This window comes from Eumetopias jubatus, unplaced genomic scaffold (assembly GCF_037043125.1).
Source record: "Eumetopias jubatus isolate StellerSeaLion01/CBP00866 unplaced genomic scaffold, mEumJub1_p1.0 scaffold_10, whole genome shotgun sequence".
Lineage (NCBI taxonomy): Eukaryota > Metazoa > Chordata > Mammalia > Carnivora > Otariidae > Eumetopias > Eumetopias jubatus.
The window spans coordinates 80,848,761-80,863,690 of NW_028274816.1; the positions used below are offsets into that span (position 1 = coordinate 80,848,761).

At 47.4% G+C, this 14,930-nt stretch overlaps 1 protein-coding gene across 7 annotated transcripts in view; it reads left to right on the top strand.

Annotated features, from left to right (window-relative positions):
* Positions 1 to 3,779: 3,779 nt before the first annotated feature.
* Positions 3,780 to 14,930, top strand: part of QTGAL (queuosine-tRNA galactosyltransferase) — a 96,515-nt gene continuing 85,364 nt past the window's right edge. For all 7 annotated transcript variants that reach the window (XM_028112401.2, XM_088028078.1, XM_088028079.1 and 4 more), the window contains exons 1-3: positions 3,780 to 3,958; positions 5,241 to 5,357; positions 5,457 to 5,556. In XM_028112401.2, coding sequence (XP_027968202.2) covers positions 3,902 to 3,958; positions 5,241 to 5,357; positions 5,457 to 5,556 — 274 coding nt within the window. In that variant the 5' untranslated portion in view covers positions 3,780 to 3,901. The remainder of the gene's footprint in view (positions 3,959 to 5,240; positions 5,358 to 5,456; positions 5,557 to 14,930) is intronic.

A 14,930-nucleotide genomic window follows, 5' to 3' on the forward strand; every position in this document is an offset into this window, starting at 1 on the left:
TCTGCCTTTCCAACTTTGTGTCACTTCCTCTTGCCTCTTGCTCAGCCCTTGTCACCCTCAGGGTCCTAAACCTGGTTCCAGTGCACACAGTTCTGGGCAGACCTCACCTGGCCTACCGTGTGCCAGGCACCTCAGGGGACACCTGTGGGACCCACCACCATCCAGAAGTGCAGGGGAGTAAATGCCAACCAAGCGGTGACCCCAGATGACAAGCCCAAGGGTAAAGGCTTCTCCCCTTTGCGCTCTGAGGGACACTTCTCCAGAGTGCTGGGAAGGTTCGCGGGGCCGGTTCCAGCTGCCCATAGTGGGGACCCCATCAACAGAGCACACTGGTCCTGGCTCCCTCTCCTTCCCTGCCTCACTCCCCTGCTCCCAGCTTCCTGGGAACAAAAACCCTCACTGCAAAGGCCCCGACTCAGGCTCTGCTTTCCGGGCACCCAGGCCAAGACAAATATTCTATGTGATACTCAAACGCTTGCATCAAATCCACTCCAGATGTTTGCTCAGCTGTTAATTGAATGCAACCTCTAATGGGAACCTCATTACTTCCTACAGCCAGTCCAGTGAATGAGTCCCGACTCTGGCTTCAGGTCAATCATGTGTGCCAGGCTTTCATGAGATACTATTCTTAAAGTGCCTGGCACTTGGAAAATGCTTAGTTAATGGGATTCTCCTTCTCTCTCCACAGTTCCTGATAACCTGGTCCATATTAGAACAATGCAGATTGGCAGAACAATGGCTTCCATCCATTAGTTATTCCTCAAGAAACATTCATTGTGTGCTTCATGGGCAAGGTGCCGAGTGGGGTCTTGATTCTCCCTGAGCGCCGTATAGGGCTGTCCAATCCCTCCTTCACGGGACATGATTGCAGGTCTCTGTGGAACACCGGTGATCCTCCTTGTGACAGCACTTTGCCCCTATGCCCAGTAGGGGTGGGGCCACTCCCAGAGAGAATGGCTGAGCTGGGAGTCAGTGCTCCAAGGGAGAGCCGAGAGCCCTTGGAGGAGAAAGGGAAGATGGCACTACCGGACTCTCCCCTCAAGGTGCTGCTCGGATTTCACAGTCACCCACGGGCCGACCCCTGCTTGTGGCTGTGGGGACAGCAATGGGGTCTGGGACACCCTGACCCTGTACCCAGTGGTCATCCAGGTGGAGGGGATAAAAGAATGAGCCAGAGACCCCGCTGTGGCAACAGAATCTCAACAGCTCTGAATTCCAGGAACTTAAGGGAATGCTGAAAATGAATTGACGCGACCATGTCCACACCAAGCCCACGTCCTGTAGGTTACTTTGCTTAGAAAGTATGGTCTGCAACCCCTTGATGAGCCATTAAACCAACACAGCCAGTCCCAAGCCACCTTACAACGTGAGAAGAGACCAGACCAGCTCATGCCACACATCGTCAGGCAGCGCCCTTGAAAACATATTTACTATCCAGGGGCTCTGGCCCCACGGGCAGCCAGTCTCCTGCAGGCTGAGCACACTGTCTTCCCCAGCGCCCGGCAGCCCCTGGCCTCTCGGCAGGCCCGCTGTCCTGGCAGGTCCCGCTGGAGCTCTGTCGGGGTTCACCCCACCAGGAAACCGGGAAAGCACGTTTGGAGGTCTTGCAGTGCAGGCTGCTGGGGACGCCCGGCTGTTGTCAGAGCTCGAACTCACCCTTCCCTGTCACACTCGAAGAAGACACATTGTGAGTCTGGGGCCCAGCACCCAGACCTCACTCCATTTTCCCCCCACACCGGCATCTTAAGAGCCTGTCGGGCAGTTTCTAAATTTGAAGGCCTTGGAATTGGCACCAAGTCTTCGGAATACAACCGGTATCCACCAGTTAGTCTGCACAAGTAGGAACTACAAGAAAAATGTCATTTGGTGAGCCAGAAGCTGGAGTTTTCTGTGCCTTCCCTCACATGCCTGTGACTTTGTTCATATTTTCAGTCCACCCCAAGTCCTCCCTCTGTCCCTCTGGTGTGAGCAGGGGTCAGTCCCTGGGGCCTGGTCTCTCTGCTGAGAATCTTCTCACCTGTGAAGAAGGGATTAATCTCAGGCCCTCACCCAGCCTCAACTCTGCATTTCTGAAGTGCCTCTTGGCGCTCTGAATGTTTGCAAAAGGCAGATGATAGCCAAATTCTTATTAGGGGAAAGGCAGTAAAAAGCAAGTTTCTGGCAGCAAGAGATGTATGGGAAGCAAGACAGGGCAGCCAAGCCCAGTTCTGATACCATGTGCTGTGGAGGCGTGAGGCATCGCGTGTGACCCCTTACCTCTTCCTCCTGCCACCTACAGAGGAAGTGCCGGCTCTAAAGCCTACAGGTATCCTGGTAGCTACCACGAGACTTCTTACCAACTTGTTTAAAATAAACTATTCCTAATATGCCAACCTTTGGAGAACATTAGGTCCTTGGGAACAAATTCCCAGACTGCCTTTATCCCACTGCAAATAAGGCAGCATTTTTACTCATCTGACCTAAGAGTTTCAACCTGTACAACAGACTTTGCAAATACAGGTGCAGGTTTAGGAAAAATTACATTTGAAGTGATGCTTAAAAAATCTAAAGCAGAAGTTTGGCTTTGCTTTCACTGTTAGTTCGTAGAATGATCTGCACTTAATCTTAGTTTGGGGCAGTGAAGACTCTGCCCCGGCAGGGATGGCTGTAAACCTGGTCATTGATTTACATCCTTTGGGACAAACGCCAGGTGGGGACAATGTGGGTGCGCGCCGGCCCTGGTCTACTGGCTCCCGGCAGGACTCAGTGGGCCCCCAGGGGCAGTTCCCACTGGGAGGGGCAGAAGCTCTCAGGGGTCACAGAGCTGACAGGACACAGCCGGGTGAGGGTGCCGCCTCTGCTGCGCCGAGCTGGAGGGGCCACACGGGGGAAGGTGTTCTAAGGCACCCACACTGGGCCCCGGAGTCCGGGGAGCCCTTCTCCTGCCGGGGACGCAGCAATGAGGCCGGAGGCTAGCAGGCGCAGCCAGGCCCCCGCCCCTGCACCCCTTCCTTGCTGGGGACAGCTCAGGTGTCCTGTCTCCCGCCCCCAGGCTTCCCCTTGTCCTCTGTCGGGCCCAACCGGCTGACACGTCACCTGCCTGCTTTCTTTTTTAAACAATGTTATGTGAAAGGTCCTCCGGCTTGGATTTTAAGTTGTAACCAACGGTAGAGCGTGGGTCCTTTCTCACAAACCCCAGCTTCTCACAACCAAGTATTTTTCTAACGTTTCATTTCACGGTGGCCCTCGGACGGATTCACCCCCTCAGGCGGGAGCAGGAGCGCTGGAGGCCCGAGGAGAGCGCGGAGAGCACACGGCGGACGCGGGAGCCGCCCAGGTCCCGAGGCCCAAGACGCCGCCCTCAGTGACCGGGGCCCAGCGCCTCGGCCCGGGCCCTCCCCCTCCCCCTCCCCCTCCCTTCCCCCTCCCGTCCCCCGCCTCCCTGCCCTCCCCACCGGCCCGCCCCCTGCCCTGCCGCCCCCGTCCTCCTCCCCTCCCTGGGCCCGCCCCACTCCGTCTTCCCGCCCCCCCCGCCTGCCCCCTCCCCCTCCCCGTGCCCCGGCCCTCCCCTGGCCCTCCCCCTCCCCATCGGCTCGCCCCTCCCTCCCCTCTGACCCACCCCCCCTGCCCCGCCCCGGGCCCGCCCCTGCCCCGCCCCCTCTCCTGCCCCCCTTCCCACCGGCCCGCCTCCTCCCCTCCCCCGCCCCGGGCCTGCGAGGTGCGCCCCACCCACCCCGGGCTTCCGGCCCCTCTAGACCGCTCCTCTCCACTCCACGCCGATCGACGGCTCTCCGCGCCAATCGAACGCGCCCCGGCCTCGGCCGCGCTTCTCGGCGAGCAGCCCGCGCACGCGCCGCAGGCCGACGTGGGCGGTGGAGTGCCAGGGGCTTGAAGGGCGGGGCGGCCGGAGGAGCGCGTGGCCATGCGGGCCCGGGGGGACCCCGCCGCCGCCGCCGCCGCCGCCGCCGCGCCCCACGTGGTAGGTGCCGGGGTCGCGGGAGCCGCCTCCGCCCCCTCCCCCCTCCCTCTCCCCGCGGCGGATCCGCACTTCCCGGGGGCTTGCTTGGGAGGGTCTCCGCCCGAAGCAGCCTGCAGCCCAAGTTTATCAAGGCCCACCTTGGACGGAAATTCACGTTATGTTCTATATTGCAGATCTTGAGAACAGTAAAGATACTTTTTCCTTTTTTCTTTTCCTTTAAAGAATAATGTTTCCTTTAACAATAAATATGTAAGTAAATTAGGTGACCACTTTTTTGGATAACAAATTCGGGAAGGGTTATCCCTGTGTTGAATCAGATCCTGAGTAAAGAGCTTGACTGAATTATACTTTCAATCTATGAGCTTTTCAAAACCATATTCGGATGTTATTTTTATAATCCTATCCATTTTCTGTGTAGATGTGCATGTATGTTCGTGCCATGCGTGTGTGTATGCATGCATATGTACTATGCGCACCTGGATGACCCGTGTTTGTTTTCTTATTTAGGAATTTGTCCACTCCTCAGTAGGGTATAAACTCTAGGGCTGGGAGGCACTAATTTCTATCTTTGGGTATTCTATAATTGCTTAACGTGGTAACATATAAAATTAAGACGATTCCTGTCATCAGTTCATTTGTTGGCAGGTTTCGCTGGTTTTACTCCGTACACTTTAGACATTTTCGTTTTATCCGGTCTATAGAGAAGGACCGCACCAAACTCCTAAGTAAAGCGAAAGGGCAGAGAGGTACATGGAGGTCACCCCCATTTTCCCAGCACCCACCCCATACTCTGTTAAAGCATGTGTCCCGGGACTTAAAAAGAGTTTTGTTGCAGTTTCTCTAACATAGTTTACCGAAAAGGCTTACTCCACCGAGGAAAGGACCAATAGGTTATTTTCATGAGTGGGTTGGAGGATACACAGATGCTTGTGTCAACCAAAATGATGTTTCTGACCAGTGTTTGGAAAGCACATGAATTTGCCATTGAATTGGGAAGATTTTTGGTGCCTCTCAGGTTCTTGTTTGCTTTTCAAAAGTATCCAAAAGGATACTTTCCTCAATTCAGGGAAGTCTAAGACATGATAAATCTTAGGCAACAAAAGAACGTTAAGAGCTTGGTGAGAAGGAACAGGCACCTTCTGTTTTGGGGGGCACATTCTTTCTCTGGAAGCCAGGCCTCCGCCTTTGGAGATGCTCAGTGGTAATGGGGAAGAAAATTAGAGGAGGAAAAGGCACCAGCTTTCACACGTGTGTATGTCAACCCGTTTCTCTTGAATTGCAGTCTATCATCCTCCCAGTCCACAACGCCGAACCGTGGTTGAATGAGTGCTTGGAGTCTGTTTTGCAGCAGGACTTCGAAGGCTCCATGGAGCTCTCGGTTTTTAATGATGCCAGCAAGGTATTTGTGAACTTGCTGTTGGTGATGTAGCCCTAGCATGTGTCACGTCTGAGTGTTTTGAGGAAGTTTCCTGAACTGCCAATGTCCTCGTGCTTTCAGGATAAGTCCATGACTATCATTGAGAAATGGAAGGTGAAGCTGGAAGGTTCTGGTATCCCCGTGGTCATTGGCGGGCACGCTTCTCCTTCACCCCGAGGAGGTTAGTGACCCTTTTTTTTTTTAAAGATTTTATTTATTTGACAGAGAGAGACACAGCGAGAGAGGGAACACAAGCAGGGGGAGTGGGAGAGGGAGAAGCAGGCTTCCCGCCGAGCAGGGAACCCGATGCGGGGCTCGATCCCAGGACCCTGGGACCACGACCTGAGCCAAAGGCAGACGCTTAACGACTGAGCCACCCAGGTGCCCCGACCCTGTTTATTATTCAACTGTAAGGAACGGTTTCTTATGACTTGTGTACTTAAACAACGTTAACCCTAACAGTAACACTGCCCGCTGATGCACCGGCAAAGGATTAGCGGAGAACCCCGACCAACGACGCACAGGAGCCGCCACAACCACGGGCACGGCCGGAGGGGACGCGGAGGAGGCCCTTCTTATAGGGTGTGGGAGGGGGCGGGGGGTTGTTGTAAACAGAAAGGCCATTGGAGTAAGCTGGGAGCTGGAAGTATAGTGGCTTCTCATTGGCTGGGCTGTGGCCGTCTCCCATTGGCTGGGCTGTTGCCAGGGTAGTAGGAAACCTTCCTTCCTGCAGCTGGGTTACTAAAGTAGTACCCCACCTGTAAGGTGCCTCTCTTCCTATTGGGTCTGCAGTTGATAACCAGTGCTGGGCACAGAGCTCCCGCTGCCGGCCTCCTGACTCTGCTCCAAATAAGATTTTCTTTTATTAACTTTCATAATAATTTCGTTTTCAAATCCTGGTGAGAAGTATCCTGAATAATAAAGTTTATCACTTATTAAGAACCCAGTACACCTAAGTTTCTTTTTTTAAAAATTTTTTTAAAGATTTATTTATTTGATAGAGACACAGCGAGAGAGGGAACACAAGCAGGGGAGTGGGAGAGGGAGAAGCAGGCCTCCCGCTGAGCAGGGAGCCCGATGCAGGGCTCGATCCCAGGACCCTGAGATCATGACCTGAGCTGAAGGCTCAAGGACTGAGCCACTCAGGCGCCCCACCTCTACTTCTTAAAATTCTTTTCCTGTGACATTAGATTTGTTTTTGTCCAATTTTTTAAAAATCTAAGAACTAGCTTTTGGTTTCATTGATTTTCTATATTCTTTTTTTCTGTTTTGTCTGTTTTCTGTTTCCACCCTGATCTGTATTTTCTTCTGCTTACTTTGAGTTTAATTTGTTCTTTTCCTAATTCTTTTTTTTTTTTTAAGATCTTATTTTATTTTAGAGGGAGAGTGCACATGCGTGAGTGCATTCAAGTGGGGGGTGGGGCAGGGCGGGGTGGGGGGTAGGGGCAGAGGAAGAGAGAATCTTAAGCAGACTCCCCACTGACCACAGAGCCCCAGTGACCCTGAGATCAGGACCTGAGCTGAAACCAAGGGTCCGTTGCTCAACCGACTGAGCCGCCAGGTGCCGCTGTTCTTTTCCTAATTCTTCAGGTGGAAGCTGAGGTCATTGATTGGAGACTTTTCTTTTTTTCTAATACAGGCATTTCATGATATAAATTCCCCTCTTACTATCACTTTAGGAACATTGTGATGTTCTTTTCATTTTCATTCTGTTTCAAAACACCTAATTTTCTTTTGACTTATTTACGGATTATTTAGAAGCATGTTAGTTTCCAAATATTTGAGAGGCTTTCCAGATATTTTCTGTTACAGATTTCTAATGTAACTCTTCTGTAGTAAGAGAACATACTTTGTCTTGAACTTGTGGCCTGTCTTAGCAAATGTTCCGTGTGCACTTGAGAAGGTTGTGTAGCTCTTGGTGTTGGATGGAGTTTTCCATAAATGTGAATCAGGTCAAGCTGAGGACAGTCTTGTTTAAATCTACCCTGTTGCTGATTTGGGGTCTTCTTCTTCTGTCAGTTATTGAAAGGGGGCATTGAAATCTCTAACTCTGTACATTTGTCTATTCCTCTCTGTAGTTTTATCAGTTTGGGTTAACAATATTTTGAAACTCTGTTAACATTTAGGGTTGTTATGAAGAATTAACCCTTCATCATTGTGAAATAACCCTCTTGATCTTGCTGATTTTCTTTGCTCCAAAATCTACATTGTTTGATATTAATTTAACTGCTCTGGCTTTATTTTGACTAGTGTTAACATAATATATGTTTTCCATCTCTTTAATTTTTAATCCATTTGTTGAAGGGTACCTCTTTTAAAGGGTAGCCCCTCCCTGTAGATTCTTGTAGACAGCAAATCCAATCTGATAATCTTCACCTTTTAACTGGGTGTTTACATTAGTTACATTTAATATAACAGCTTTATTCATATGCCACACAATTCACCCATCAAAGTCTATAGTCTTATGGTTTTTAGTGTTTTCCCAGATCTGTGCAGCCCCCCCGCCCCACAGTCAGGTTTAGAACACTTTGATCACTTCACACAGGGACCTGGTGTTCTGTAGCCCTCACCCTCCGGACCCTGCTCCCGCCAGCCCTGCACCACACTAATTAAGTTTTGTGTATAGATTTGTCTGTTGAGGAGATTTCTACATATATGTTTGTAAGGGATGTAGGTGTGTGGTTTTCCTTTCCTGTGCTATCTTTGGCTATGGTACAGTGATGCTGGCCTCACAGAATTGAGTTTAGTGTTTCCTCCTTTTCTATTTTTTTGGAAGAGTGGGAAGGATTGGTGTTATTCTCTAAATGTTTGATAGAATTCATCAGTGAAGCCATCTGGTTGGAAGGGTTTTTGTTTGTTTTGTTTTTTGTTTTTCTTAAAGATTTTATTTATTTGAGAGAGAGAGAGCATGACTAGTGGGGAGCGGCAGGCAGAGGGAGAAGCAGGCCTCCCACGGAGCAGGGAGCCCGACGCGGGACTCGATCCCAGGACCCTGGGATCATGACCTGAGCTGAAGGCAGACGCTCAACTGACTGAGCCACCCAGGTGGCCCTTTTGTTGGAAGGTTTTGATTAATGTTAATCTATTTATCTCTTATAGGTCTGTTCAGATTTTGTATTTCTTCTTGAGTCAGGTTTGGTAGTTTATATATTTCTACAAATGTGTCCCTTTTGTTTAACTGGTTGGCACACAGTTTGTAGTATTTTCTTAGAACCCTTTCAAATTTCTGTTAGTCAGGTACCCACTTTCATTTTGGTTTTTAATAATTTGAGTTCCCTCTTTTCTTGGTCCGGCTAACGGTTTGCCAATTTTGTGGATCTTTTCAAAGGTTTCATTGATTTAACTCTTTTTTTTTTTTTTTACTTTCTATTTCACTTATTTCCCCTCTGATCTTTATTATTTTATTCCTTTGCTAGATGTGTGTTTAGTTTGCTCTTCTTTCTAGCTTCTTAACATGTAAAATTAGGTTAGTGATTTGAGATCTCTCTTACGTAGGCATTCATAGCTAAAAATTTCTCTCTGAGCACTGCTTTTGTTGTATCCCATAAGTTTTGGTGTGCTGTGCTTTCATTTTCACTTATCTCTAGGGATGTATCTCTAAGACCATCTAAGCATATTCTAGGAATACGTCTAAGGATATTCCACTGTTGCCTAGAGTGTCTGTATGTGTCTGTTAGGTCTGCTGGTTTATAATGTTGTTCAGTCTTTATTACCTTACTGCTCTTCTGTCTAGATGGTCCATCCATTATTGAAAGTGGGATGTTGAAGTCTTCAACTATTATAGTAAAACCGTCTTTTTTTTTTTTTTTAAAGAATTCATCTGGGGCGCCTGGGTTGCTCAGTTGTTGAGCTTCTGCCTTCAGCTCAGGTCATGATCCCAGGGCCCTGAGATCAAGCCCCGCATCGGGCTCCCTGCTCCATGGGAGGCCTGCTTCTCCCTCACTCCCCCTGCTTGTGTTCCTGCTCCCGCTATCTCTCTCTCTGTCAAATAAACAAAAAAAAAATCTTAAAAAAAAAAAATTCATCCATTTGAGAAAGAGATAGTGAGAAAGAGCACGGGGCCGGGTGGGGGGGCGGGTAGGAGAAGCAGGCTTCCCGCGGAGCAGGGAGCCCGATGCGGGGCTCCGTCCCAGGACCTGGGATCATGACCTGAGCCGAAGGCAGATGCTTAACTGACTGAACCACCCAGGCGCCCCCAAACTGTCTTTTTCTCTCTTTCATTCTGCCAGTTTTTGCTTCACTTATTTTGGGGCTCTCTTGTTAGATGTGTATAGTTTTATAATTGTTATGTCTTCTTGATTGACCCTTTTATCAATATAGAACGTCCTTTGTTTCTAGTAACAATTTTTGACTTAGGGTTTATTTTGGCTGGTATCAGAATAACCAAGCATTTCAGTACTCTTTGGGTTACTAGTTGAATGGAATCTATTTTTCCAACCTTTTCACTTTTAACTCCTCTCTGCCTTTGGATCTAAAGTGAATGTCTTATAGACAGTATTTAAACAGATCATGTATTTTTAAAATCCATTCTCCCAATCTTTGCCTTTTAATTGGAGTATTTAATCCATTTGCATTTAGTAATTAGTGACAAAGAAGGCCTTTTACCATCTTGTTGGTTTTTTGTTCCATAGCCCTCCATTAGTGCTCTCTTTTATGCTTGATTATTTCTAGTGTGCCATTTTGATTCTCTTCTCGTTTCCTGTTGCATGTATTTGTAGGTTATTTTCTTAGTGCTGACTGTGGAGATTACAATTAATATATTAAATTTATAACAACCTAGTTGGAATTAACACGAATTTAGTTTCAATAGTGTATAGAGCTCTGCCCCACACGGTTCTGTACTTCCCATTTTATGTTGTTATCACAGTTTACATTGATAATACCATGCGCCCACTGACATAGATTTATAATCATTGCTCAATGTATTTGTCTTTTAAGTCAAAGAGGAAAAAATTCAAAGTAAAAATAGAACAATACTGGCTTTTATATTTATCCATGTAGTAAACTTTATTAGCATCTTTGACTCCTTTGTGTGGTTTCAGGTTCTTGTCCAGTGCACCTTGGTTACAGCCTGAAGGACTCCCGTTAGCATTTCTTGTAAGGGCAGGCCTGCTAGTGAAGAGCTTCCTCAGCACTTGTTTATCTAGGAATGTCTTTAATTTCTCCTTCATTTTTGAAGGATTATTTTGCCAGATCAAGAATTTCTGTTTGTTATAGACCTAATCATACATACACATTTTTTTATACAGTTGCTTTTTAAATCAGTTAAAAGAGGGAAGGAGAAATATGTATTTATATTGTCTTTTATAAAATAATTACTTTTGTTGTTTTTTGCTTTTGTTTTCGTTTTTTTGTAATGGATTTGAGGTACTCCCTGGAATTTCTTGGGGTCAATCTTTTTAGCCTAAAGAACTTCCTTTAGTATTTTTTGTAAGGCAGAGCTACTAGCTAGAAATTCTCTATTTTTATCTGGGAATGTCTTAATTTCTCCTTATTTTTGAGAAGTAGCTTTTCTGGTTATAGGATTCTTGGTTAACAGTTTTTCTCTTTGAGTGCTTTGGATATGTTACCCCACTGCCCTTTGGCCATGACTGCACTGAGAAGCCAGTTCAGCCACATTTCCCATTCCCTCTACCAGCTGCCTCTCACCAGAGCTCGAGAGGGCCCTTGCACATAGACTTCTCCACACCCTGTTGCAAAGGGCGTGGGGAAGGAACCCCTTCCCCACAAGCCAGGGCAAGGGCCGTGGGGGGGGTTCCCAGTATTCTTGGTGATACCACACCCAAGGTAGGTAATGTCTCTGTGCTAGGGTAGGGGCTGGGTGGAAGAAGGGAGACCTACTTTTGAATGTTACGTGCCTGGGCCTCAGCCTCAGCGCCAGGTGCCTGCAGTCGGGATGAAAAGTGCTGATGCCCTGTGGAGAGTTTGGGTACCCCAGCCTCCAGCTGGCGGGAGGGGGAGGGGAACCCTGCGTGCCCACGTGGGAAGGGGATTCCCCCTCGGGGAGGAATGGAGCAGGTCTTGGTTCAAGTACCACAGACTCTCACTGTTCTCACTGAATTTGAGTCATTTTCCTCAGCAAATATTTCTTCAATTGCTGTATATCCTTGGGGCCATTTCCAGAGATTGTAAGTGGTGGCTTTTTTTTTATGATGCCCACCAGTTTCTATTTAGGCGGTTCAGGCAATCTGTGGGGCTCTGCATACTGTCATTCTGGAAGCCTAACTCCAATCAAAATTCTTGATGGTTCTGTTTCATCTCCTATTGGCTTAGTAGCTAGAATTCTCTGTTTTGCTATTTTAGTGATTGATTTGGGGTTATAGTGTACATCTTCAGCATATTACTGAGTTCAACCTTTAAAATGTCCACCTGTATCTTTGTGTGTAGTGTAAGGATCTTACAACAGTATCCGGGCATTTCTCTCCTCTGCTCCTTATGCTACTGTTGCCCTACACCTTACTTTGCCTGTATTGTAAACCCCACAGGACATCAGTGTTAACTTTAAAGAGACATATGCAATAAGAAAGAGAATCACATGTTCACCCATATAGTTACTATTTCCAGCTCTTCACTTCTTTGTCTAGATCTATATTTCCCTTTGCTGTCATTTTCCTTCTGCCTGAAGGACTTTCCACATTTCTTGTGGTAGTGATGAGTTCCTTCACCATTTGCATGTCTGCATCTGGCACAGTTGCATGTGGGCTGGTGGACCCTGTGATGAAGAAATGTCATCACGACATGCACAGCCTTTCCTTCAGTCCCTCTCTGCTGCCCCCAGCTCCCCTCCCGGACAGGTGAGCTTGCCCCTCAGGTAACCTTCTTGTACAACTTCTGTCCTCCTGCTCTCTCTCTTGCTTCCCTTGCTCCCTTCTTTCCACCTTTCCATCTTCCTCTGCTCCATGCAGTTCCTTCCCCTTTTCAGAGTGGCTGGGGAGAAGGGGGAGGGCTGAGACAGCCTGTCTTCTGTATTTGTGGGAACAGCCCCTCCCCACCCTGATGGTACCTCTTCAACCTGATGTTCTTTTGCTTCGGGTAATGGAGGGAGGGATGGGCAGTCAGCTCACCTGAACAGTGGTGGCTAGGGAAAAGAACAGGACCCCAGAGTTCTTCCCAAGTCAGCCCCTGGACTGTGGTGTTCGGGTTCCCTCCCATGCCAGCTACAGCCTCCTGTCTCCTGTAGAGGTTCCTGTAGTTTTAAGTCAGGTGTTCAGAGCCGTACGATTTTCTTCTGTTTCGAAGGCACTTCTAATACTGGGATTAGGTAGGTGGAGTGGGGTAGACTACTGGTTTGTTCTTGCACTATCTTATCCAACTCAGTTTCTTACCTCATCTCTGATTTGTATTAAGCGTTCTAATCCTGAATATGTGTTAATATTTTGTTTCTTTTTTCTAATTTATACTTTACTTCTCATATTTCTTACTGGGGTAAGAAGTCTAGAAGAACAATGTGGAATCCCATTACTGAATCCTTATATTGTTCCTGATGTAGAGGGAATGTTCCTAGTGTTTCGGTGTTAAGCATGATATTTACTATTGCTTCCTAACAGATGCCTTTTTTTAGTTAACTTGTGATTCCTAACTTAGCCTTCAGAAGATGAGGGATCAGTATAGAATTTTATTAAATGTCTCTTAGGTATCTGTTAAGGTGATTGCTTATTTGTTTCCCCTGACATACTTATCATAGTAAGTTATTTTAGTATTTTTCTTAACAATGAACAGTGCTAGAACTATCAGCAATGACATGGTAGTATTTTTGTACAATTATTCAGTTTCCTTCAGGATTTTTGTATCTATGGACATATGGGAAATTGATCTGTAGCTGTTTGGTGCTTATTTAGTGTCCGGCTTAGGGATAAGAGCAGAACGCCCTGGGCTTTGCTCATAGGGCATTTTTGTATATTGCGGCTCACCAGTCTCTGTCTTACCCATGTAAACTGGCCCCGCAGCCTGTGTAGAGACAGAAAAAAAGCATTTACTCATTCTCACAAATGTCTGCTTTGAGTAATAACAATTTTTTTGAATACCAGCGTGTGATAAAAAGAAGTTCAGGCATACAGATGGTCTACAGTGAAACACAGAAGCCTCACACCCTAGAAGCAACCAGTGTTTCTTGGTTCTTAGTTGATCTAATTCACATAGTGTCAGTCGGTACTCACTGAACGAGGAAATGTTCAGCCACTGAAGTGTTCCATACCGCACTTCTCGTTTCCCCTGCAGGGATTTTGTTTATTGTAATATGGTCACATTGTGAGGGAGCATCATCTCCACACTCTGTTCTGTAACTTGTTTTATGTGCTTTACTGTAAAGTTGATTCTGACAGGTGCTGTTCACCGCAGACCAGACCGTGTGGTGGGTTAGACTCAGAACTGAGACCCTCTGCTGTTGGCTCTGGGCTGTGCCCGGGGGACTCCCAAGTGTCAGGATCTGGGGGGCCTTTGAAGACCTTCTGCCTTATTCTCTTTTACTTTCTATACACCTGCTGTTGTTTGGTTTTTTCCCCCTTCTCTTTTTCTTTTATTTAGATTTCATTTTACATGTTCCTTTTTTGTGTTGCTGGAGTACTCCTTGAAGTACATTTTCCGTATCTGGCATGTAGATGGTAAAATATTTGGAGTTTTTACATGTCTGAAAATGTCTTCATTTTGTACTTAGGCTCGATTGACAGTTTGGCTAGGTATAGAATTCTAGGTTCCAAAATCATTTCCCTTAGAATTTTGAAGGATTGCCTCGTTATCTTCTGGTGTCCTCTGGTTTTGTTAAGAAATCTTATGTCAGTCTGACTCCTTAAAGTTTTCTTTTCTGAAAGTGTTTAAGATTTTTCTCTTTATGTTTTGAGTTTTGAAATTTTATAATGCTGGGTTGAGGTGTAGTTGCTTTTCATGCACCCTCTGTTTTTATACTGAATGATTAGCTTTGCATTCTTAGCTTTAATTGTAATATATTGGGTTTCCTTTAGCTTCACTTTAAAGTTTTTGTATAAGACTTGAAATTAATATGCCCGCATACACTGCTGGGTTGAAGGAGGAGGTAGGCCAGATGATGAGGCCGGAACCTGTGGACAGGCCCCTGCAGGTTGTAGGAGTTTGTCCTTTAAATAGTGGGCCTCAGCTTTGGTTGCATGTTGGAAGGGCCTGTGAAGCTTTGGGAGCCCTGATGCCTGAGTCCCACCCTAAGATATTCCTGAGTCATCGGTTTGGGTGCCGCCTCTGCACTGGGACTGTGGACGCTTCCTAAGAGATGCTGGGTGCATCCACAGTTGAGGACCACTGCTTTAAAATAACCTCAGGAGTGGTGTGGCGTCAGCCCCACTCCCTCATGGGCTTGGTCCTCAGGGAATCTTGTCGCTCTCGTGATATTTCAGGGGTGGGCAGGGTGGAGGTTTGGGATCCCTCTGGGTCCCCTGCTCTAGAGCCAGGGCTGTGCTGGCTCTGCCCCACGTCCTGTTCAGACTGGCGTGTGACTGTCCTGTCGGTGGGCAGGTAGGGGTCAGGGTGGGGGTAGGGTTATGCTTCAGCAAGTCTCTCCAGAGAGGCGTGAGCAGGAGAGACGGCCAC